Source organism: Abramis brama (genome assembly GCF_963993115.1).
Source record: "Abramis brama genome assembly, chromosome: 8".
NCBI lineage: Eukaryota > Metazoa > Chordata > Actinopteri > Cypriniformes > Leuciscidae > Abramis > Abramis brama.
In genome coordinates, this window is record NC_139970.1 from 12,327,261 (window position 1) to 12,353,713 (window position 26,453).

Genomic DNA, 26,453 nt, shown 5'->3' on the forward strand with positions numbered 1-26,453 from the left:
TTGATTTTGTTGACTTTATTTCTCAGACAAATTAGGATACAAAACAGCTGGTGAGATTGGATTGAGAACACCAACCCAAACTCACATGCCATTCACAGACGTGTGCACTGAATCTATTACCAGAAAAGGGAGTTTTATATCAACACAACAATGAGCAATGCAGAGAACAAGGATGCACACACTTTGCTTTATGGTCAGTCACTCATCAACAGCTCAGACCAAACAGTCTTAAAAAAGAAATAAAAGCAGCGCAGTGAGTCAGCCATCGCTCATCTAATCATGTTGTTTGGCAACAAATTATTGTAAATATTAACAGTTCAACAGGCTGCCTTTGAGAGTCCTTATATAATTAACCATAAAATGTGTTTTTCATTTTTATTCTAAGAAAACTGATAAATAGCACGTTTGCCTTTCATAATAAATACGCAAATCCAAATACTGAGAAAATAACGCATACATAAATAATCGCTCCTCATTATTTTATATGTACAGCACATTTTGTAGCAAAACACTGGAAAAGTCAATCTGTAAAAGAAGAAAGAAAGAAAGAAAGAAAGAAAGAGGGAGATTAGTTTTAGCAATTATATAAAACATAAATGCACGCATTTAATCCTGTAAAGCTTGATATTAAATAATAGTGCGATAAATGTAATTGTATAAAATGGAATAGTTTATCGAACCTTTATACAAAATATATATATACAAAAAACAAAAAAAAAATACAAGTTTGCACATGTGTTTGTTGCTGAGCATTTGATGGGTCATATCTCTTATGATATATATATATATTGCTCACTGTTCATTTTAGTTAACAAATGAAACCTTATCGTAAGGTGTTACCAGTTATTCTTTGATTACTTGATACAAATATGAAGGGGGAGACTTATAGAATTATACTTTACGGTCTTTTACTTGATAAAAAGTATATACTAACAATCAGATGACAGAAGGCATGTAGAAGATTGTGTGCAACAGGTTTTTTCAGCCAAGTTTTTATCATGTTAATAATTTAGTGACCAAAGAAACAGTAGGCTTTAAAGGGTCAATGGGAGATCTTAATCAAATCATATGTAAATATTGTAAAGTATCAGGAGTTCTCTGGAGAACACGCAACTTTAAGTGAAGTCTTCGGTCAAGATCACGGCGCTGTCTGCGAGTTTTTGATAAAACTGTCAACAGTCAGTTTCTTCATATATAGGTCTTCTTCGGACAGGTCAGAGCCGTGTCTGGCTTTTCATGTTCTTTGGACAGACAGCAGAAGAAAATAAGGAAAAAAAAAGTCTAAAAAAGAAAAAAGGGTCTCCACATCTGTCTCACACACAAGAGCAGGAGAGATGGAAAGGCAGAGAAATGCTCGGGGCTACCGGGTACGAGAGCCTCTGTAATGGTGTCTCGTATGAGAAAACATCTGTGAATTTCCTCAGTGATCTACAACAAAGTCCAACTCAGAGTAGTCACTCAGCGGGCCTTTGAAGTTTCTCCCTGACAGAAAGCTGCCATTGTGTTCTGCCCTCGACGCGGTGTAGCCTGACTCTGCTCTTGCTAATTTCCAACATTTTCCCCTGAAACCTGATACTGTTGCCTGTGCTCGGGCTGCGCGTTTAAAAGGAGCGGTGCGCTGACGGGCCTCGGGTCAGGAGATGAGGGAGAGGTCGCCCCTTAACCAGCCGCTCGCCGCTGTGTGTGGCATCGCAACTCTGACCCGCTCGGTTCCCGCGGTAATTGTTGGGGTCACGTCTGGCTTCCTCAAGTGGGATCAGAGGTTTCGGATTATGCGGAGGGGCTGAACATATAGTTCATGGATATTTACTAATTTTAGATTCAGTCTGACGGGGTTTGAAGTTCTGTGCAGATGTTTGTCCTTGGGACAAATGTGTCTCTTTTTGTTTGCTGAATTAATCAAACACTTCAGTTTATTCAGTGCAGAGAGCGAGATGATTAACATTCAGATTTCACTATACACTCATACCAACAAACAAATTCGAAGGCAAATTAATATTAAACAATGGTAGGCCAAATGGAATTAAAGATCATGTTTAAACCATTGAAGGATGTAAAATAGAGCTGCAAAATCCACAAATCCCAAAGGACAAAGTATTGATCAAGATACTTAAAGGTAGGGTAGGTAATTTCAGAGTTAGCTTTGAAAGCATGAGATCCCACCCTCCCTTCAGAGCGTCTCCAAAGCCACACCTTTAAAACACATGAACGATCACAGCAGAGTCTGTAAAGTGTCACGAGAGGCGGCGTTAAACTACCTCATGTCTCAAAGCACTTAACATTACAATAATAATAAACATAAACAACTTAAAGAGCTCTAGTTGTACCACCTGACTGCTGCAGATTCATTTCAGCGTTGATAGTGTTTACACAGAACCGCATAAATCTGAGTCTGAGGACGTGAATAACTCCAGGTAGAACATCAAGGGTTGCCGTCTCGTAATTACGGTTACGGTTACTGGTTGTTTTGGTTCAGGAGGAACTGTAAAAGACGGCTGTGGTTTCGTTTGTGGCTCTCGGTGACTGACGTCTGTCTAACTCTGCATAGCACGAGACGCTCTGATGACGTGTGATGTCTGCGAGAGCAGGTGTGTGGAGGTGTGGAAATACATACGCTGAGACAGGGAGGACATCGTATCGTATTGGACGAACATTTTTGGGTCATGTGACTTCCACAGAAGATATATGTACATGTTTTAATGTTTAGACCACTTCTATTATTGATTGCTATCAGGATGTGAAGAGAGTTTCAACCAGAATAACAAAAAGTGTTTATGAAAAAAATTGCCTAACCTTTAATTGAGTTCCTAGCTGTGCTTAAGAATCAACTTTATCTCAATGTTTCTCCTGAAAGCATATATGAAAATGCATATAGACTCAAATGTGTCAATAATACATACAATAGTAGAGCTATAAAGTAAATGTAGAAGGCAGCTCAGATCATCTGGTCTTGGAAGAATTTGATATTTTACAAATATTTGAATTGGTGAATCAGGAGACTTAAAGGGTTAGTTCACCCAAAAAATTGTATTCTGTCAATGCTAAGGTTGAGCCACTGTAGTCACTTGGAGTATTTTAACGATTTTAACTTTTCTGGGCTGGCAGATGAAATTACCTAGCAGCCTATGAACGAGTGAGACAGCTCTCAGATTTCATCAAAAATATCTTAATTTGTGTTCCGAAGATGAACGAAAGTCTTACGGGGTTGGAACAACATGAGGGAGAGTAATTACTGACAGAATTTCCATTTTTTGGGCAATATACTTCATTTGATTTTCATTTCATCTGTTTGAGTCACGATTGAAATACTAAAGAGATCGAGTTTAGTTTAGCATTTTTGTGCATTTAGGCCGTGTGTCCACCAAAGCGATTTTAGCCAGCTGAACACGGCTAGCTGGAGGCGTTTCAACCACACATTTCAGTGTTTTTTCAGTTGAGACTTTTGGTTGCTATTATAAGGAAAATCTGCAGAAGTGTATCTGAATTCACAGATAGCTTATTTCTGAATATAAAATGTTGACAGAATGTAAAGTGCTTGCTCTGGCCTTTGTTTTAAGTGACTTTGTTCCATTGTTGTTGCCATCTGTTGATGCTGTACAAGCAGGATGCGGTGGTTGGTCGCTTTGGTATTTGTCCCGCCCCTCCTCCACTGTGATTGGACGGCTGGGTAAAAAGTATAAGTCTGTTGCATTGCTGCCTTTTTTTAAATACGCAGCGTTCCCATTGAAAGAATCAAAAAACTATGTTGGCCTCAGAAAAAAAAAATGCTTAGGTTAGCATTTTAGTGGTTATATTGAAGTTACTATTAGTTATCCAACCCAGGGTAGGTTATTGCAGTTAAGTATAAGTTAGTATAGGTTAGTATAAGTTAGCTAAAATGAAACCTCACAACATGAAAAAAATGTTTTGTTACTCAAAACAAAAATAACAATAACTGAAATAAAATATGATTTTAACAAAACTTAAAGTTTTATTTCATTTAGTTGCCAAGGAAACATTTCTTAATTGCTTTTAGTTTAACTTTATGCACTTACATAACTAAAACTAATCAAAATGACTTAACCTTTAAGTAAAATTAAAATGAAAAGCAATTCAAAATATGAATAAAAACTACAATATTATCTCTAAATAATATCAATAATAACATCTATGATACTAAAATAATACCGATCCAACCCCTTTTGCTTTACAGTACCGCTCAAAAGTTTGGAAACATTAAGGTTTATTAATGTTTTTGAAAGAAGTCTCTTAATCTCACCAAGGCTGAATTTATTTGATTAAAAATACAGTAAAAACAGTAATACTATGAAATATTATTACAATTTAAATGAATTGGTTTCTGTTGTACTATATTTTAAAATGTAATTTATTCGAAATCCATTACTCCAGTCTTCAGTGTCACATGATCCTTCAGAAATCAAACTTCCTTAAAGATCTTTTTATTTATTTATATGATGCCAGAATTTATATTCTGATAAACAGGAAAAGCTTAGCATAGAGAATCTAAGGATTCAAGCTGAAATGGGTCAATTGCTTTCCACAGGTACATGGGTAGCTACTATAAGAGTTGAGGCACAAGAATCAGTCTACGCGGAGTCTCTTTCCATCGCTGATTTGTTGTTTTTCCTGCTGAATGTACACAGGTCCTGGCCAGCTCTCTCAGCGCTCGCCCTCCTTGCGTTTGCTCAGTGGCAGCTGCGAGCACCATCTGGGAGGGCTTCAGCAAGGCCAAACAAAACAGGTTACACCTTCGGCCATGCCAAGTGCTGTAGCCTATTCCTGGTCTGCAGAAACAACAGGGGCTAATCGCAATTTCATGCTCTGATTTTCCCCAGACCTCAATCCAAGCCCCGCAGGAAAAGAAACTTTAGCTCATTTTCAGGAGATATGGGCTGCACGCGCTTCCATATGGCCGTGCGCGGGACAGTGTTCAGCTCATACCCCATGATTACAGAATTCAGCATTTTCACGTTTCTCCAACACTTTTCACTTGTCTCTATACTTAATGTTTGCACTGTCAGTGTCTAAAAGTAGATTTGCATACATTACAGGAGAAATCTGTCTTGTCACGTCAAATTACATATTGCGTTTAATAGCATTCTCTGGTAGAAAACTCTTTTTTTATATATATAAAATGGACAACAATGCTTATTTTCCAGCTAGCATTTTATTTATCCTACATACACACAAATAAATTATATTTTAACCATTTTCTACATAATTGCACACATTACAGCTTGTTTATTAAAGAATAAAAATATATTTTCATAGTATTTTTTTTTTTACATTAAGTCTCCTTGTTAAACAAGTAACTCTGCTGGTCTGTTTGTTGGTCTGACTGCCAATTAGTGTAAAATCTGATATAAATAATTTTCACATACACTACACCTTTAATTGATCAAATGTGACAGTAAAGACATTCATAAAAAAATTATATTTCAAATAAATATTCATTAAAAACTGTACCACTGTTTTCACAAAAATATGAAGCAGCACACCTTTTCAACCTTTATAATAATCAGAAATGTTTCTTGATCATCAAATCATCATATTAGAATGATTTCGGAAGGATCATGTGACACTGAAGACTGGAGTAATGATGCTGAAAATACAGCTTTGATCACAGGAATAAATTACATTTTAAAATATATTCACATAGAAAACAGCTATTTTATATTGCAATAATATTTCACAATATTTTTGATCAAATAGATGCAGCCTTGTAGAGCATAAAAGACTTCAAAAACATATTTTTTTTATTACTTACCCCAAACTTTGGAACAGTAACGTAACAAATATTTAAATGGTTTATCTTTAATGTTTGCCTGTTTAGATTATCATAGTTTTAACTATAAAACAGTTTTTTTTTCTATGCATTTTCAATGCAGCAAAAATAAGTAATGAAGCCACAGTGAAAAGCTCTCAAACAGTTTTAGAAAAAAGTTGGAAATCTGATTAACAAAATCAAGTCGTCCCGGGACATAAAAGAGCCTGTAGTTGAGGAACCGGAAATCGATTGTCAAAGTATAGACTGGTTTGGTAAACCTTAAATCTTTCAGACACAGTTGAGCTAATAGCTCAGTTACTACAGAGAGACAGATGACGAACACTGGCAAGATCTGGGCACATTCAAGTCCAAATGCAGCGGGGTAAAATCTCCCACTTTTATCCCTTCGGTATTCACTAGTGCTCATGCAAATGTGGGTAATTCAGCGGGGCATAGAAAGCCCTCAACAAATTGCAGGTGTTAGGAAGCCGAAACAAAGGCCACTACAAGCCCTAATGGCATCCACCATCATTAGCAAGTCTTTGATGTGCGTACTCCACTCACTCTTTTATCTCCTTCTCCCCCTCTCAGCCCTTCTCTTTCTACATCTTACGCTATAGCTCGCTCTCTCCTTCTGTCTTTCTCCTCGTAACCCTCTCTCTTTCCGCGGTTCTTCATTAAATCAGTCTTTAGGGAGGGCGCCCACCCCTGTACCCGACATCTGTTTGGCTCTTATGCCTGTCTGTCTGTCACACATCAGTCAGCGTAAAAGTGTCGCGGTGCTAATCTGAAAATATCCTAAAGTACCTGTTTATTCGGAGAGGCGGCAAGCAAAGACGGCAAAATAAAGTGTTTACTTTCATTCCCGGCTTTATTATCCCAGGCCGTGATTAGGAGGTGCAGCTCGCGGGAAGCGTTTACTAGCAAATGAACATATATGGGAGTGCGGGAGTGTGTGTTCTTGTGTATCAATGGCAGGTTACCTGCTTTACATCCCAGCAGGTTTGAAAGAGAGGCTTTGGAAACACTGCTATTCAAAACTCTTCCTTTGAACTCTAGAGGATATAGAGACAGGACAATGCTAGTCTATTTGTGCTCCCCCTTTGAAGTCCACCCTGTCTATTAGTATGAGAGAGTGTGCTGTCTGACAATAAATACTCCTCTATCTAAAGATTACGGCTGCAGAATATCTGAAAGGTGCCACATTGCTCTGCATACTTGGGAAAGAAAACACACGGTCTAGAACAAACAGTTAAAACCGAGGGGGGAAACTCTTCGGCGGAGCGCGGACCACATTAAAAGAGATCGTCAGGCGCTCCAGATGCGGAGGGCGCTTTAATGAGCGCAAAGAATAGGCAGTCCTGGTTTTATGGAGAGTTATTGAGATATTAAAGAGCACAGGTGCAGGGCCAACATTGAGCTTCTGACACAAGATCAGCTTTGCTTGTCAATAAAAGCATTGTGCTGGACAATCAGAGTTCCACATGCCATATGCGGTTTCTTCGGTTTGATATCGTCTCGGTTCAAGAATGTCGGTATGAAGAACAGTCCCCGCCGTGAAGGCAAACTTCAGAGGGTTCTCGCAAGCACAAAAACTAGAGAGCTTGTTCAAAATTGATTTCCATGGCAAAACAGGGCCAAAATAATCTAGGGAACAAGATCTCTCTTAATGGATTCGATGTTCTTTAAAGAGGCACTCGCGGGTGTTAGAGTGACCTATTTCAGCCGGCGCTTTTCAGAGGAACTAAATATTCTCCGACGGGGAATAATGCTCGCAGAATATTCTCATTACCGCAAGAAAACTGGACACGGCCAGCTATGATTAGAACTAGAGCTAGTCAGTATGCACACACTGACAAACACACATTCACAGAACTTCGTGATGATTATGTATGTATATCGTCTCTGTCTGCTGGCTTGAGCATTACTGTCATTCGAAATTAGGCCTCGAGTAATTTTGGTAATCGGTTCATTTTAATTCAGTGTTTTAGAAGGAAGTTGCATGGAAGTTGAGTATTAAATCGACACTTTCGGTTAAACATTAAAATGAATTCTAAAACCAAAATCTGTGAGACATGGAGGCCATTTATGAACAAGCATGTTCTTTATTCACTGTAATACATGGGAAAGCACTCGTGTCCACGACGCCTTCACAGAAGTGTGCATAATGTGCCTGCTTGAAAATCACTCACAGTAATATTTGTCTTTAAAATGTTTTCCAAATATGTCACAAACTTGGTATACATTTAAAGATCAACATTTCTGAAAGCCTACCCAAAACTTCTGAAAGCCTCTTGAGCCTATACACTGTCAGAAAAAAAGTCACTGGGACGGTTCCCTTTAAAAAGCTAAAGAGTGACCTTGAAGGTACATATTGTTACCAGAACCGTATATACAGTATTATTATCTAAATGGCAAATATTAGAACATTTTTGAAGGGTACCGTCCCAGTGACAGTGACAGAGTTCACCCATCTAACCTCAAAATCACAGTAAAGACTTACTAGTTCAGTGGGAAACTGCTTTATGATGCATGTAAAAGGAAAGAGATAAGAAGAGGTAGCCCCGTTTCGGATGGACACTATATACTTATTGTTGCAATTACAATAACTGGGTAATAACTAGGTACTAGTCCTGAACCTACCCCTAAACCTAACCTTAACCCATGAGGTTACCTTATATTACTCAGTAGTTTCTTGGTAAGTACACTGTAATTACACTGAAAGTGCACTGTAAAATAAAGTGCAACCAAACACAGAGGAGTTTTTCTCACCTCTGTCAGAATGAAAACGGATGTCAGCTAGATACAAATGAGGACACTAATTGTAAAAATGAACAGAGGAAACTGGACAACACTAAACAAAGATCATAAAAATTTAGATAACTGAAAAACCAATTTCTACACACTCTTCTACAACGAAAACAACAAAGTACGCACCACTTTGAATATGCACGGACCATGAAATAAATTGCAAATTTAGATCAGCTGTTCTCAAATTCATCTCTTCAGGACGAGCATATTTCCCAGCATCTGAGAGCAATGTTTCATTACCATTATTTGACTCTAATTATTAATATGGGATATGTGTAAACCTGTGTAAAATACAAGAACAAATATAAACATCCACTTTTTTTATAGTGACAGAAATTTACTGAACAAATGCCAAATTGGCTTCTTACCAAAACGTCACACATCAGATGATGCATCCACTCAGAGGATTGTAATTGATTAACAAATCAACCGAAATATAGGCGAAATTTTCCTCTGCTTCATCGATTTCAAAGAAAAAAGCCTTCATATAGTGTTTGGCATGAGAGTCTCCAAATCAAAATACCTGACAGCAGTTCTGAAGGAAAAACCTCATCAAATCAATATAACTACTGTTACAATTGGCTACAAACACACAGATCTCCTCACTATATGCATCAATGAACTGATGAGAACCCGATCCAGAACAGACTCAACAAACATAACGTGCCATAAACGGACAAAAAAGATTGTGCCATTTCTGAACTGAAATATCAAACCACCAGACTCATTTTGATATGAAATCTACCTGCAACACACAAGTGTGGCTATAAGATATGTGAATTCTTGCTGTTTGAATATGTGTGCAATATTTATTAATTAAATTTCATTCTTTGAAAATATTGGAAATGTAACCTTGCCAATTCCAGTAAGGCAAGCATGCTAATAAGGCTGTTTTTGACCTGAAAGCAGTTGAAAGAGAGAGCCAGAAAGATATAGAGAGAGTTTGAGAGAATAAGATCTGTCTACATCTTCACTAAAGATCAGATTTTCTTCTGGGCCCTGAGGGGTCAACAACTTCAGATGAACCAAATGATATGCAAATTTCATTAAACAGCGCCACAAATTGGCTTGTGTGCGCTGTGCGGCCCTTCTCATCTGAGAGAGAGATTTGTCCAGAATTTCATCTAGAATCTCATTTACACCAACATCACGGCAGGTCCGCGAATGTTGTGTAAAAAAAAAAAAAAAAAAAAAGATTTAGAGAAAAAGTAAAAAAAAAAACATGTTTAAAGAACAAAGTGGAAAACAATTTGAAATGCAAGGCATTCATAACAGTCTTATCTTGCTCTCTTCATGTCTTTTTGTCTCTGTTTCTGTGAGAGGGGGGGATCAAAAGCAAAAAATCACTTTTCATGTGCTAATGTTATCTGCCTCCTTGAGGAGAATTCAAATTAATGATTGTATCATTATTGGTTTGATAAACTGTGTTTAATGAAAGAACTATATCAAGGATGTGAATCAAAAATAAGAAAGACATTGTAGAGTATTCCTCTAACTTTCCATAACCATGAGAGGCTTTGAAATGCAGATATTGCCTGACGCCATGAGATAAGGTCAAATCTATCTCTGAGTGTGCAGGGCTGCCCTAAACATCACACAATATTCAAAAGGGCAGTTCAATATTTGGTTCAAAGGGCCTTAAAAATGTAGGTTTAGACAATAAGGACCACTAAAAAAAACCCAAAAAACCCCACACATTTAAAATAATAAATGCATTCTCTGATCTTTGATTGTTTATAATTCAAAAGATAATAAAACATTTTTGGTGAATTATTTTTCTCCAAAAATAATTCATTTGTACTCATGTATTATATAAATATTCATGTATTATTTAATAATAGTGTCAGGTATGGTGATGAAAGTAGCGAGGACTCAATGTGCAGAGTCAATGGGCTATTAATGATAATAAAATAAAACAAACCAGACTTGAACAACTAGACTTGGCTTGGCTTAACTTGACTTGTCAGAACCACACAGCAGGGAAACACACGGTGTACATATGCCGACGAACCAACACAGGACTGAAAACACAAGGAGAATAAATAGGGAGAGCAAACAAAGCAGGTAACGAGGGAGGACAGGTGGGGCAAATAATCAATAATCAGATAACAAGAAGGGCGGGGCAAGACAAATGATCAATAATCAGGTAACAAGAAGGGCGGGGCAAGACAAACTTACAGGAGAGCACATGGCAAACACATGGCAAGCCATGTGCTCACACCAAACATGACTAGAACACAAGCACATGGCCAGTAAAACAAATCACAAGCCATGTGCTCACACAAAACGGGACATGAACACTCAGCTAATGAGAAAACTCATAAGCCACGTGTTCACACAAAACATGACAACATGAAAGCACACAGCTAGTGTAAAACACAAGCTGTGTGCTACACAGTAAGAGACAAAACATGTCATGAAAGCACGTGGCCGATGTAAACACGACAGAAGAGCGTACGGTGTGAGCGAACTCGAACCCGCATGCTCACACGACAAGACAGTGCACGAGAATGAGCGAAAGCTCGAATGCTCGAAGCCGCATGCCCACACAAAGACATGACAAAACAGGAGCTCTGTCACAAAACCAAGAAATAAACTAGACAGATGACAGTATGACAAATACTGTGGCCTCACAAATAATTTCGACACCGAAATCACACTTAAAAATGTCTGAATGACTTTGCAATAGATATAAAATAACAAAGAAAGTGTCAACAACTGCTTTTCTCTTCACTAACTTCACTTTTTTTCATAATTTTTGCTCAATGCATTTTAATCAACTGGGGTTTTGGTGATTTACATTAGTGGATGTATGAAGTCAGTTCTTCTGAAGTTCACACATACCCCTTTACCACCAGAAGGGTTCACGTTCTGGAGCCATAGCCTGTTCTCGGCCAGGCTGGAGTCTGTTGTGAACCGGTTTCGTTTTTTCCACAGACTTGAGGAACGATCACTGACATAATGCTGGTCTGTGTTGTTTACCTGGCTTTTGTAACATGTATAGTCTGTTTTGGTTTTGTTTTCGTTATTTCCCTGATTCTTCCAGCCCAGCTCAAAGTGTCCTAAAATTACATTATATAACATTAAAGAGGTGTGTGAACTCACAAGTACGATGTCAGACACTGTATTTTGCTCTGGCCCCCTCCCTGTTCACCGGAGTGATGAGATACTTAGCAGCCTGTCCCCAATTAATGGCTGGCTGTCAAAGTGGTGTCCGCAGAATAATATAGGTTTCACGGACAATTGGAAAAGTTTTTGGGGCAGACCTGACCTGTTAAAAAGAGATGGTATTCATCTCTCCTGGGGTCTTAAGAGTTGAACCTTGAATAACTGGGGCCCAAGTCAGGAAACAGACAGACTGGCTAAACAGCCCGTCTGCTAGCTGTCTCACTTCACAGAAATCAGTTAAATCCAAACACAGAGACTCTTTTACCTAGATTTCATCATATAGAGACTGTGTCTGTTTCCCGAATTAGTAAATACAAAAAACTCTAAAACCGATTTAAAGGTAAATTTTTTATTGATGTTCAACAAATAAAAAAAACAGATATAATACAGATGAACAAATGATGACCCGTTATCAGTTTGTAGCAGTAAACGAAAGGGTGCCATATCGACCACAAGTTCAATATGGAGTACCTTAAGGCTCAGTACTAGGACCGTTGCTTTTCACTCTGTACCTGCTACCCTTGAGAGACATCATTAGGAAGCATGGCGTTAGCTTTTACTGTTATGCTGATGATACTCAGCTCTATATATCCTCGCGCACCAACAAAACTTACCAATTCTCAAAATTAACAGAATGCATTCGAATTTCTGAAATTCTCAATTCTGAAAAAACAGAGATTCTGATTATTGGACCAAAAAAACCCACACGTAATAACCTAGAATACTGTCTAACACTTGATAGCTCTCTCTGAAGTCTTCTTCGTCGGTTAGGAACCTGGGTGTGCTCTTTGATACCAATCTTTCATTTGAAAGCCACATTTCTAGCATTTGTAAAACCGCATTCTTAAAAATATATCTAAATTACGTCATATGCTCTCAATGACAAATGCAGAACAGTTAGTTCATGTGTTCATGACCTCAACTAGATTGAGCTAGATTATTGTAATGCTCTACTGGGTGGTTGCCCTGCATGCTTAATAAACAAACTCCAGCTGGTCCATAACACCTGATGTACTCTTTGCTAATATTAGTCTCTCTGTTTATCCTGAGGTTTACTGTAGTCAGCCGGACCCGGGCCATATGAAGATCAGATGAAATACCTGCGCCTAGACACGACCAAAACGCAGCCCTGTAGTGTCAGCAGAGACTGTGTCAACTAGACATAAGTTCTTTTTTTTTTTCACAACAAACAGTTTTTTCCTCTGTATCGAAATGTTATCAAAATGATTAACCGTTGACCATCACCATTTTCACAGATTCACGTTTTTCAAAAACTTGTAACCTACTTCAAAGTTTGCGTTCTCTGGCCACCAAAACGCTGTTGTCGTGTAGATGAACCAGTACGTATTAAAAGTTTCTGTTTTCAGTTGAAAATGGTGTCATTTAAGCGGCCCACATAAGTCAATAACTAATGATTTTTTCAACCGAAATGAATCAATCAAAAACTTATTTAAGCTGGACAATGACTTTCTTCTAGAACTGATGTACAGCCAAAACAATCTTTATTGCATTTATTTCCTATTATCACTGTGAAGCTGCTTTGAAACAATCTGTATTGTAAAAAGAGCTATTTAAATGAAGGTGACTTGACTTGACTAAAAATGTCACTTGCTTTGATAAATCAATGGAATTCATCTATTTTTTAAAGTGTCTTTAGTGTCCAAGTACTTTTGAGGGCCACTGTATGTATATGGGTAGAAAGTCAATAGAAAGTCAGTCAAAAAATAACTGCTGTTGTGTCCTGAGTGACTATTATGACACCACAGGATGCCAACGTCTCCAAAATCAGTGAGCTCTGTCATTAAATTCTTCATTCATTCATGCCATGTGACATCTGCACTGTTTGTCATGTGTATTAGAGCAAAACGTGTCTGATCTGACAGTCTGCCACAGCAAACAAGACTACAATCACAAAAAGAGATGGACAAAAGAGCACAGAAATAAAGAGACAAAGCAGTCTGTGAGTGATTTGTTGTTTCTCTGAAGAGCAGTTTTGCTATATTTTTTAGTAGTACTCATTCACTGACACTAGTCCTGTGCCAAGGTCTGTTACAGTTGTCAAAAATACCACCTTTCTTCTGTGGCCAGGTAAGTGTCCTGTATAATTCATCTTTGTAAAAAAGGTCTAAAGGTTGTTCAGGTCTAAAGTCAGACTGGATGAGCCATGTCTGAAGCCAAATTAATTACGCAATAAATTATGTGAAGTTGTGCTATATTGTGATCATATTCAAGGCTAAAAGGCTCTGAAATCAATCGTAGTATCAACTAACTATTTTCTCAATATAAAACATTTATATTTAACTTAAACGTACTGAGCAAATGTATGATGTTTCAGACATTCATGATGATTCTTTTCAGTACAAAAACCTAATACTGGTACAAGAATATTATTAAATAAATAAATATGACTAATTTTAATAAACACTGGTGGCTGTTATCCTATTTCTGTTGCTCTTTTAAAAAAAAACAATGAGCTACTTGATGCCGAGCATGATTGAACCACGCTTCACGCTCATCAACACCCTTTAAAGACCCCATAAAAGTCCGTCCGAAAACATTTTAATTTACTGGGATGGCATATTTTCTACTGAACAGGATGTTCATACAAATCAAAGGTCTTGTCCTAAAATAAGGTTATTATTATTAATTTAATTGGGTTGGGACACAAATATGGGTAGAAAAAGTGGAAAAAGAAGTGTGCATAATTGTAATGAATGTACTTCAAATCTTAAAAGAATAATAATAAAAAAACTGTACTTGCAGATAATATTAATTAAATAAAATGCCACTTAAGTGCACTTAAAGAGAGTACAAAGTGTTGCAGTGTATAGAATGTATACTTTTTTCACAAGGGTGTAGATGGCCTCAAAGCTAACAGCGATGCTTTCATGTCATCTTTAATCATGGTAAAATCATTGTAAAGAACAACCTGCAATGACTTATTGTCATTGCTTTTAAAGGAATAGTTCATTCTGTCATCATTTACTCACCCTCATGTCATTCCAAAACCTGTATGAAATTCTATATTTTGAGTAATGCAACCAAACAGGTGACCATTGACTTCCATTGTATAGACAAATAATAATAATATTTTTTGGTGAACTATCCCTTTAAATACTTAGAATCATGACGTAACAAGTATCTAAGCCAATAAGTTGGTAGTGTGTGTGTTTAATGGTGTACAGATGCAGTGGTCTGCAGTCTGTGGAGCTCTTACCAGCTGTCAGCGTGAGTCTAAGAGGTGGGCGGAGCACAGCTCATCTGGATGAGATAGTGGGAGGGGCAGTAGAGTTTGGGGAGGGGCCAGATAAAACATCCTCCTCAGGAACTGACTCTATTGTTGACAGTAGTTGATAATATTCATCCTCTCCATCCAGGAGCTTGATTTGCCTGAGAAATGAGAGAGAAACGTGATAAGAGTCACAGACACATGAAGTCAAACAGCGTACGCTGTAAAAAATATTCATTATGTAATATCTAAATTAACTGGATCTATCAAGTCAAAATTATTCATTAATATAACTGAAATAACTTAACTGTAAGGTTACAAGAACAAAAGTCATTTTTAAGAGTGAGATAAGGTAGTTTCTGGAGCTAAGTTATGGCTCCACCATTGACATTTTTTAAATCATTGTCAAGTTTTTACAGTAAAATGTATTAATTATATACTGGTGGAAATGTACAAATGTACTGGTGGACAATTTTCAGCCCTGCCTTGTATTACATAAGAAAGAGGGTATATTTTAGGTGCTATACTGTACTGGTTGTTATTTCCTTTAAACACACATCCGAAATTGCACTTAGGCTGTGCTTTTATGGGGTTGATAAGAAAATTGTGTTTTTGTTTTATGAAGCTGTTTTAGAATATATTGTTAGGCGTGGTATAACTGAATGGTCTGGGAATCATACTGTGAAGTTGATACACTGATACAGAGCTCCACATTGTAAATTAAATGAGTTTAAGAATTGATTTATTGGTGTATCAGTACATATTTGAATAGTTATTCAACTTGACTGAATGCTTTTTTTATTTTTATTAATATATTTTTTATTGTGTCCTCAGTAGTTCAATGAAATGATTCTATGGTGAGGAAAATTAAGTGCAACACTTGAGCATAATCTCTCAACCAATATGAGATCATAAAAACTGTATGCTTAATAATTATAGAAGAATTAACAAAATACTGTTAAAATTAGTTTCTTTTTCATGTCAGTCAGTCAGTTGCATTTGTTTCTGAAACACCTAAAAATTACAGGCGCTAAAATGAATAAAACATATTGCTATTTATTATTCCATTAGCTACTCTTTAACTGTGGAAAAAATACTAAAGTAACAAACTAAGAACAAGAAAGGTTTTTCGCAGGGGTTAAAAATATGAAATAAATAAAAGAAAACGCGAGAAACGGTTAATCCTTTAATAAAGAGCGCTGATATACAGCCTGCTCGAGGTATTAGAGGAACCAGGCTTAACTTCACAGACTGTGAGGTCACATATCTCACAATTAATACATGCATTCTTATACCACGTCTTCTCTCCTCCCAAAAATAATACACATAAAAAGGCTTCTTAAATAGCTCGCATTTTCAGCTGCAAATTTGCATGAGAAGCAAACAGAGCTGTGGTCTTCTCGGCTCCCCTCCTGAGCTGGTGGGGTGTTTAGATACGAAGAAGGAAAGCTGTTATTTACCCCAGTTTTCTGGGTTTCCTCTTGCTCCCCTGATAATCCAGACTTCTCTGCAGAGAGGACACAGAACCAGCGCACGCAAACACACGCAGACAAACACACACACACACACGCGCTCGGAGTTAGAAAAGCTTCAGAAAAGACAAGCGCGAAAGCAAGGAACATGCGCGAGAGAATCATTAATTTTTAATTCAAAGTGATTTTGTGTTGAATGTGTGCAGATGCTGATAATATCAGAAGTCACAGCATAATTTTTCTTGATCAAAGCGCGTGGGGCTGAGGCTGATGAGGCAGGCATCTTGCTCGGCTTTGATAAACCACATCAATTATTCACCGTGAAGGGAGACATCCTCACATGAAAGCAACAGATAAAGCGCCAAAGCACATGGTGGAGACAACAGAACGGCAGAGCGGCGTGGGGGTGGGGGCTCGGGGGTCTGGCACAGGTAGCTTTAATTGTATTATCATCTGGAAACAAAGTTAGACAAAGGCTTCCATGAAAGGCTTTGAACTCACGTTGAGATGGTTGTAATAAAGACTGTCTTCCGGGCTGTTCAGGAGCTTGGGCTGCTGTCCTCTACGCCGAGGGGATCGGTGATGCAGCTTCACCGTTGGACCTGCGGGACACACACACACACACACGGGACGGATCAGTGACACGTCTCCCATTGTGTCGCCCTGAAGGAATTGTATAAGCAGAGCAGCACAAATAAAGCTGACAGCTGCAACATAAATACATCACATGCACACGCTTAACAATAGTACAAGGCGAGATTTTTACATTCTGGAAGAAAATGTGAGTGGTGTGTCCATGCAAAAGTTGTCATTGCAATACTGAGGCTGTTGTTATGGGGTTGCAAAAATGATCTGACTGATAATTAGGCCCTGTTTACAGCTGGTATTAAGATGCGTTTTGGTCGAGGGAGACACATTCCTGTTCACACCTGGTGTTTTAATCCGTCTCTTTTGTCCACTTTCATTCACTTCTGTCCTGATTTCTTCGAGAGGAGGGTCTATGGGCGGGTAAATGTATGTGTTTTTTTCAGATCTTTCGATATAATGGACGAAATAAGCACGTGTAATTTACATATGAACGCACACGGAGAGCATCAGCTTTAGTTTCTGCTCAAGATCAACCGAACTGATCTGAAGCCGAACTGAGCGTGAGTTAGAAATCAGGAATGGTGAGAGAACATTGTGTTTGTTATGATTTTCATCTTCAAACCAAACTTGGTTCTTCAGCCGGCTAGAGCTCTTCTCATTATGTTACTCATTAGATCAGTAGACGGAGAGTAGATGGTCCTTTGTGTCTGTTTGAACACATTCGATCACATGACTACGGTTGAATGTGTTTTCAACTACATCTGGAAGTGCTTGAAAGTGGACAAGCTCCAAAACATTTTAGACCTCATTTACTCCTGTATTTATCGTCGTCCACTTGTGATCCGATCGACCAAAACGCATCTTAATACCAGGAGTAAACAGAGCCTTAATGCCCCGATAAACTTAAAGCGGAATCAAAGAACGAACTGATGTGACGTAATTTCGAACAAAATCAAACTTTGTATTGCTGCTCACGTATTTATTTACCCCTAAATGATGAACGGAAAAGAACTTCGCAGTGAGTATATCGGGGCATTTAGTCCAAGTCAATAGTCATCTCAAATATAAGTCTATAAGATTTTTGGTAACACTTTATTAAGATGACGTAGTTACACATTACTACATGTACCTACTATAGTAATAACAGTAAATTATGCATAATTACAAGTAACTAACCCTAAACCAAACCCGTTAACACTTTATTTTACAGTGTCTTTGTTACGTTACATGTACTTACCATAGTAATAGCAGTAAATTATGCATAATTACATGCAACTAACCCTCAACCAAACCCTAATCCTACCCTAACCCTATAGTAAGACATGTAGTTGATTAATGTTACTCAGTACTTAAATATATATTTACATTATAACACTGACACCTTAAAATAAAGTGTAACCCCAAACCCTAACTGTAACTCTATAGTAAGTACATGTAGTTAATTAAAATTACTAATTACTTATTTAAGTACAATATGACTATGTCACCTTAAAATACTACTAGGAGTGGATAAAATATATATTTATACAGTTTTATATAAACTTGTAAACCGCTTTTCTAATAATTCATGTCATCACATAAAAACTCAAGTAGTTTTAAATATGCAGTGTGTACTTTTCACAATCAAACATGAGTACCAACTATCTGATCCTCCAAAATTCTATCGGATTACAATTATCGTAGATCAAACAGCATGTCAGGAAGAGGAGAAAGAGAGAGAGTCTTGCTTCCTCGTGTTCACTCGTAACCTTTCAAATCTACAAACATGACAAAATGAGCAGAAATCCAGGACACCTTTCTACGCCAGCATGTATATTTAATATCTGGGCCTGTTTCATCTCGACGAGGCAGAGCTTCTCTACTCATCATCTTTCCAGATCCACTGTAAATCGTCTCTAAAACAGAGTTCAGTGATGTACTCGTTCTGCAGAACGCTCCGGAACAGAATGGCGTGATGGCTTTGAACAGACCGAAGAACATCTCTATCCTTCTAACACTTCAAAGCACTGAAGTTCAGTCTTTCTCTCGCTGGGTGTAATTCAGCTTTGCATAGATTTGACTTTCCGCAGCTTCAGAAATGTTTAAAGAGCGGGTGATGTGCTCTACTGCTGTACATTGATGCACTTATAATGACTGCACAGTTCTGGTCCACAAGTTCTCCAAATGGGTCAAGAGCGCTCGGTGTCACATGAAGCTACTGCTTTAAACTTCAAAATCACTTTCTGCAAAAGTTGACTTTTCCCATCAAGGACCTGCAACCTTCCCGTATAACAGAACTGCTCTGCAAGTCATTTCATGATTGTAAATCAAAATTCTGTTTGGACAGAAACTCTATGAGCGGAGATCAAACAGAGAGAGCATAACTGTTTAGAATAAAAATAAGAGGTGAAAAATGTAAAAAACACATTTATGAACAAATTTGTTCTGACAGCAATTCAGTAATTTCATCCAGATGCTAAACACACAGAGGAATATTCCCTACCAGCAATAATATGGAATCAAATACTGGGGAAATTGATTCATAAAAATATATATTAATACTGAAATAATTAATTCATAAATTAAATATATAAGCTATAATTACGGGTAAGCTAAATCAGAAATTTGTTAACTAAAAATTAAATCAAAATTGACCCTGTTTCCTTTATTAACACGTGCCAGGTCTTACAGTGAACAATGCATCGGTTCACATTTGCACACACAGCAGTGCTGTAGCTCAAACAGAAAAACAATGGCACTAGCAATCACACGGTTAACACAAATTAATTTTGTGTTCCATTCATATGGATTTATTTTTAAAATCTCTTTATGAACTTTTTGATTAGACAAAGTGGTAGTTGTGTAGCTGTCAATGGAGGGACAGAAATCTTCATTGGTGATTTTTGGGTTGAACTAACCCTTTAATAAGTTGTGCTACTGAAGCAAAAAGGGTTTCGAATGAAGTTTCATGTAAAAACCTGAAATGTGATAATGTGCAACTGAACTTGCATGTCAAGTGAATTCAGTTAAACCACTGAGAGAGACAGACAGAGAGAGAGAGAGAGAGAGCAATGCCTTTCAGTTGGATCTCTCTCCTAACACAGCCTTTAAGTAGTTTGACCTTGAGCTATTAGTGATATGTAAGTCCCACTACCACACACATGTGGGTTAGTGCCTGATCCTCCCCCTTTGTCTGGGAAATCAGCACCATTTGATCCAGAGCTCTCCCTCAGGGCTGCTGCTCTTCCTCTGATAGGCCAGCATCACACAAGCAGTCAAAAGCCATCTAAACGCTCTTCATCCCGCCTAAGGCCTGTGTACCACACTTCTGGAGCACAGAATCACACCCCAGACAAAGACGGGACAACACTCCATAAAATCAGGATAAAATGTAACCTTTTTTCTTAGAAAAACGTTACACAGAAATGTTTATTGAACTGGCCAGATCTTATATTTAAAAAAAAAATGAAGCATGGGATTTATCTGAACCTTCTAATAATCAGGCAGTCACTTTATTCAAGCATAGAAACAGATGTCTGTGCTAATGTAAATATATTGGTAACATTTAGCTAATTTTGAGATAGAGACTTAGCATGTAAGGAAGAGCCATGTCTTGCACAGTTTGCATCTAGAAGTGGCTCTAACTGCACTGAGAAAGGCCAGTTTCAGGCTATCCATGCAATATCGGGAGACAAATAATTGTGATATATCGATATGTCTGTACCAACAAAAACCTATGGTGCAATCTATTAGCTATTTGATCATCCATCTATTATACCCAGGACAAAAAAAAGTTAAACCCCATGGCACATGACAAAGCAAACAAAAACGTAAGACTTGTGAGCAATTATTTTGTCATACGTTTGTCAAGAAAAGATTAGAAAATATATTGGATGAGAATAATTCAAAAATAGTTTACTTCCTTGAATTTAATTATGTACTGTGTGATTCAGAACATTCGAAACAGAATCTTTCGAACAATACTTAAATACTAAAAGCAAGAGCTGCAGCACAGTCTTCAACAATACTCACTGTAGTCAACTAGTCACTGGTGTACCTCAGGTCTTGGTGCTTGGACCTCTCCTCTTCTCAATAAACATAACATTATTGGGACTAGTCAGGCACACAAGCCTTGAATGAAAATCCATACTCCACCATCACACATGATTCAGATGCTTTTTGGACAACTGTGAAGGACCAGGTACTGTCAATCAATCATTCCACCAAAACATGAGTTTTAAACTTTTTTCACTCATGACCCCCCAAAAACCTTCCTGTACAGCAACAATAGAGTATGGCGGTAGCAATGCCAAGGTCAAGGGTCTGATTCTCTGATGAACTGAATGCAATGCAAGTCACTTTGGATAAAAGAGTCTTCCAACAGGGGTGGATCTAGAAAATAATTTATAGGGTGGCAAGGGAGTGGCATGGGGGCTGTGAGGGGTGGCAACACCAAAGCAGAATACAGCCGCAAGCAGCAATCGTCAGAGTCCCAGCACAATTGAAATGTATCTAGAAAAGTCCATTTTGAATCTTGACTTAAAGTTAAAGTTTGATGAAACAGGCAACAGTAACACACAGGTGTCAAAAGTGGAATCTAAAGAAATCACTCCCTCTTAATGTTAGATTAAAAGAGAAGTAAAAACAAAAAAACTGTACAAAAATGTTTACTTTCGTAGGAAATGTGATCATAATGTTTATGGTGTAGGCCTATGTGTGTGGACTCATATTCAACATTTAAATTGAGAGGAATATCATGTCATGTAGGAAATCAAAGGACAATTTCAAATGAATGTGAAGATATTATTTGCAGCTCAAAACCTTATTTATCTGAAGCATTTATTTTAAAGCCCTTTTCGTTTTTATCATACATTTCTATAATAAGTGTAGCCTAACCTTATGCTTGCAGTTTAAGTGTTTTTTTTTAATATTATTATTATTCATACCACAACAGTAAAACAGTGTCTTTATAGAATTTTTATAATATAATATCTTGAAAAAGACAAATAAAATGGTCTCTTAATTTTAAATGGACAGCCATTTATTTTATGTCTGGCAACTTGGAAAATATGTTTTATTGGTGTATATTAAAGTTAAATAAACATCTATATGCATTTTGCAGATTTCTATGTATACTAATTATATAAAACTGTAGTCAATACACCATAGTTATACAAATCTATCTATCTATCTATCTATCTTGACCTTCAAATTATTTTAAATATTAAGAAAAGACCTTGTCGGGCTGGGCCGAGTATTATATATTTAATGTCACTGGATGGCAAGAAACAATTCACAAGCCATTGCATGTTTCTTATTGTGCATGTTTGTGCTGGGAGGGACATCAATCTCTCAAGATTTGCACAAATATAATCCTTTATTCAGGACTTATTGATTTGTCTTATAGACTGTTGGGTGGAAAAGAGAAAAAAAAAGCAATAAAATAAACCACTAAGGGGTTGAGTTTTATTTTGTACCATTTGCCTTGCATTTCGTAAATGTTTGTATTTGATAGATAAAAAGGCTGAGAATTCTTCTCGGAGAGAGGTTTTAATTTGACAAGACTCAGGCCGCCTGTTAAAAAGCACCTCTAAATCCCTTGAAAATCAGAACGAGCTTCAGAAACTACATAAAAGAGATGCTAAAAGGGTTTTTAGTCGTATAAACGCGGGAGGCGTATTGATTCCCGTCGCTCACGTGCGTGATCACCTGACACGTCTCGGGCCGGGCCGAGCCGTCGGGGTTTGTTTGTACAGATGGAGGAGAAGGGCTGGATTGTAAGGCAAAATCATCAGCAGTGCTCTTTGATGTCTAAATGAAGCATGTGCAGACCAGACCATACACACACACACACACTGCTGAACAGAGATGCTGAGAAACAACACACACACACATACACGCACACACGCACAAACACACAGATAAAAGCACACAGAGACAACACTAAACCACATACCTATATACACACACAAAAACCCCATACACACACTAACACAGGTCTGTCCTCTATAAGTGTGCATGCAGACTGCATTCTTGAACCCTCCCAAACAAAGCTACTGAACAAAACTAAAGTGAGACACTCGGGAGGATTTCCAGGCCAATCTGGAACTATTCTGACATCAGGCTCTCAGTAACGTCTGATGATTGGAATCGAAACAGGCTTGTTAAAATCTAATTCCAAGTGCTTAAATTCACAAAGAACACACACACACACACACACACACACACACAGTAGTGAAAATCATACACGCAATTATATTTTTATTAAAATAAAAAAAAAAACATTAAAAAAACCAAATTAAATTTAGCACAAAAAATATGCATTCTAAGATTTGTTCTTTACAAACCTACACTAGCATTCAAAAGTTTGAGGTAAGATAAAAAAAAAAAAAAAACTCTTATGCTCTCCAAGCCTGCATTTATTTAGACTAAGAAACAGCAATATTGTGAAATAGTATTACAATTTAAAGTAACTGTTTTCTATTTTATATATTATAAAATGTAATTTATTCCTGTGATCAAAGCTGAATTTTCAGCATCATTACTCCAGTCTTCAGTGTCACATGATCCTTCAGAAATCATTCTAATATGATGATTTGATGCTCAAAAAACATTACTGATTATTATCAGTGTTGAAAAACAGTTTTTGCTGCTTAATATTTTGTAGAGACCATTATAGTTTTTTTGGGATAAATAGCTCTCTCTCTCTCTCTCTCTCTCTCTCTCTATATATATATATATATATGCACACACATGTAACACATATCTATCCCTATAGTGTCTGTGGTCACAGGAAATCTGACTTTGATAAGAAGAGTCTTTAACTCAAACAGTCACACCTCAGGAGGATGAAGGGAAATCCACGCAACTCATCACCAAGACTTAAACCATAATACCATGGATGCTAATATGCTAATAGACGGGACAGTATAAGTATCATTTTAAAGTCTCAGTCTGTTACTGTCCCGTGTGAAAGTACATCCTGTTAAACTCTGTTAAAGTTACTCTGTTTCTCACTGACATTAAGAGGATTTCAAAAGTTGGCAGCAGGTTAACTAAACTTTCCCACGATACAGTGCTCTGCCTAATCTCACCTACTGAAAACAGGTGGACAAATGAAGAGCAAGAGGTGTTTAGCGAGAGGTGGAAAGCATCTAATCAAAGTAGCTAACTACTAAGAGAAATAAGGTTTAAATGATAGAATTATCAGATTATGATTTAACAACATCTTAATTTATACTACTGAAATAGAAACTTGAAATATTAATGGATTAATGAATCAGACTTCCTAATGCTTGCGCAAAAAAATGCAACAAAACAGCGATTTAAAGTTTTGTCATGCTATATTGCTAGTGCTATTCGTTTATACTAGAAAAGCTCTTATGAAATCAGCTGTTGACCAGTTGTCCAACAACACTCTAAGAAAAATCTGCAAAAATAGGGCCCAATGTGCTGTGTTAATATGATGCAATTTTCTATATTGATTTTTCACAGGTGTTTTACCTGTATTTTGAATTACACATTGCCTTTTGCTGTGTTTTAGGGTTGAAGAAAATGTCTGTAACCTTAACGGATAATGTCCTGGCAGATTACTACTTCCTATTATGTTTTTCTATGCATTTTCTTTCTTACAATGAACCAACTAGGTAACAAAGGAAGCATTTAAAAAGACATTCAGTTCTCAAATGATTCAGAAGTTGTTGCAATGTGCTAGTCGGGGGTGTAACGGTTCAAATTACTTGTGGTTTGGTTTTTGTCACAGTTTAGGTACGGTTTTGTATGTGCTACCAAAAGAACTACTGTCAACAAATAATCACACTACAAGCAACAGCACACATAAATACAATAAAATAAACAGTGCTCTTCAGGTTATTTAGGTATATCAAACTGTAGTAATAATAGTGTGTAAATATGTAGTAAATAACACTGCGTATAATATTCACTGTATAAATGAAATAAAGATTCATCATTATTAAAGTTTCAAAAGCTATTCAGTCAAGAGCAGTGAGTGATTTTCTTGTCTTTTGTTGTTTGATTAACATTAAAAACACAGACATGAGGAATATTAGTCTGCTGTCACTTTAAGAATAATGCACTGATCCAATACACTGATACACGTGTTCTTTCTCGTCTGTTTACGTTCATTTAAGACATACTATGTTTGCTTTGATACTCCCCAAAATTGGCATGGTGAACATTTTTGTGTGAATTTGTCCATTCAAGTGCAAGACTTAAAAGAGATCTCAATATTTGCAGAAAGCCATGTCTCAGACAGCGTGCAAATATTGAGTTCTCTTTCGCGTCTTCTTGCGACTGAATGTTTAAATTGGAGAGGCTTAAATGAGTTTAAACACAGATAGCAATGTGTGCTGTTCAGGTCCCAGCTGCGCTCGTGTGCTATCAACACCCAGGTGATGACGGCATAAATGACTGCTCATATACGGCACTCGCATTGAACAAAGTAAGACTGACTGGAGAACGATACGGTTTGATTTTTACTGAGAACCGTTACACCCCTAATGCTAGAAGAGTACTATGCTTTAACAGTCAGCACAGTAAAACCTTCTCTGAGATGTTTCTCTTTATACATTTAATACATGTTTATTGATTCAAGTTTATGTGCAAATTCACTTCAACAATGAATTTCAAGACAATCACTTTGGTCGAATCCCCTGCTGTGAGCAATGTTCCCATTAATATGCAGAATCCACAGGTTTATTTGTGAGATTAAAGCTTTTTCTAAAGTCTGTTGCTTATTCATTACGGTGTGCTACTAACTCCTGCGTGTCTGTCAGAACAGATGGCCACTTTAATAAATAGCTGCTATAGAAAAAAAACCCTCAACAAACTGTTGGATCCCACAAACTAGCCACAATATTTCAGACCAAACAGTAGTAAACTTTATGTGGCTCACTGAGTTCAAATGCTCAAATTACAACCAAAGTGTTTTACACCGCTAAGTATTGGAGCATTTCTTATAAAGACTTTAACCGTGTTTGGCAATAAAAGTTAATTTATCTTTTATCGTTTATTTGTTGAATATCTGCTTGTTACCCTATTGACGGGCTGCACTGAATATTTATATATTCCTAATCAAGAGCGGTGGACATGACTAATTATACAGGGCTATCTTAAGACTGAAAAAACATTCAGACAATCCACCAACTAGCTGATTATGAACATTTGTAGTTTTGCCAAGTTAGTAGGAAGGAGGGGGAGTGATGTTGCATGAACGAGCCAGAGAGAGAGAGAGAGAGAGAGAGAGAGAGAGAGAGAGAGAGAGACTGGCTGGCTGGTTTCCAGATAGTTGATGTGACAGAGATGATGACTATAGTGGTGACAATAATGGACCCAAAATATAAATTCCAGATCTGTGTTGGTCTTGCATGACATGACGTGTTCCCTGCGGCCGAAACAGTCAACAGAGCAGCCAATTACA

The 26,453-nt window shown here is 37.3% G+C and overlaps 1 protein-coding gene across 1 annotated transcript in view; it reads right to left on the reverse strand.

Annotated features, from left to right (window-relative positions):
• Positions 1-26,453, reverse strand: part of myo3b (myosin IIIB) — a gene marked incomplete at its 5' end in the record, with an annotated part of 113,631 nt that continues 87,178 nt past the window's right edge. The window contains 4 exons of the mRNA XM_084122895.1: positions 1-525; positions 14,964-15,136; positions 16,436-16,482; positions 16,949-17,049. Coding sequence (XP_083979021.1) covers positions 15,004-15,136; positions 16,436-16,482; positions 16,949-17,049 — 281 coding nt within the window. The 3' untranslated portion in view covers positions 1-525; positions 14,964-15,003. The remainder of the gene's footprint in view (positions 526-14,963; positions 15,137-16,435; positions 16,483-16,948; positions 17,050-26,453) is intronic.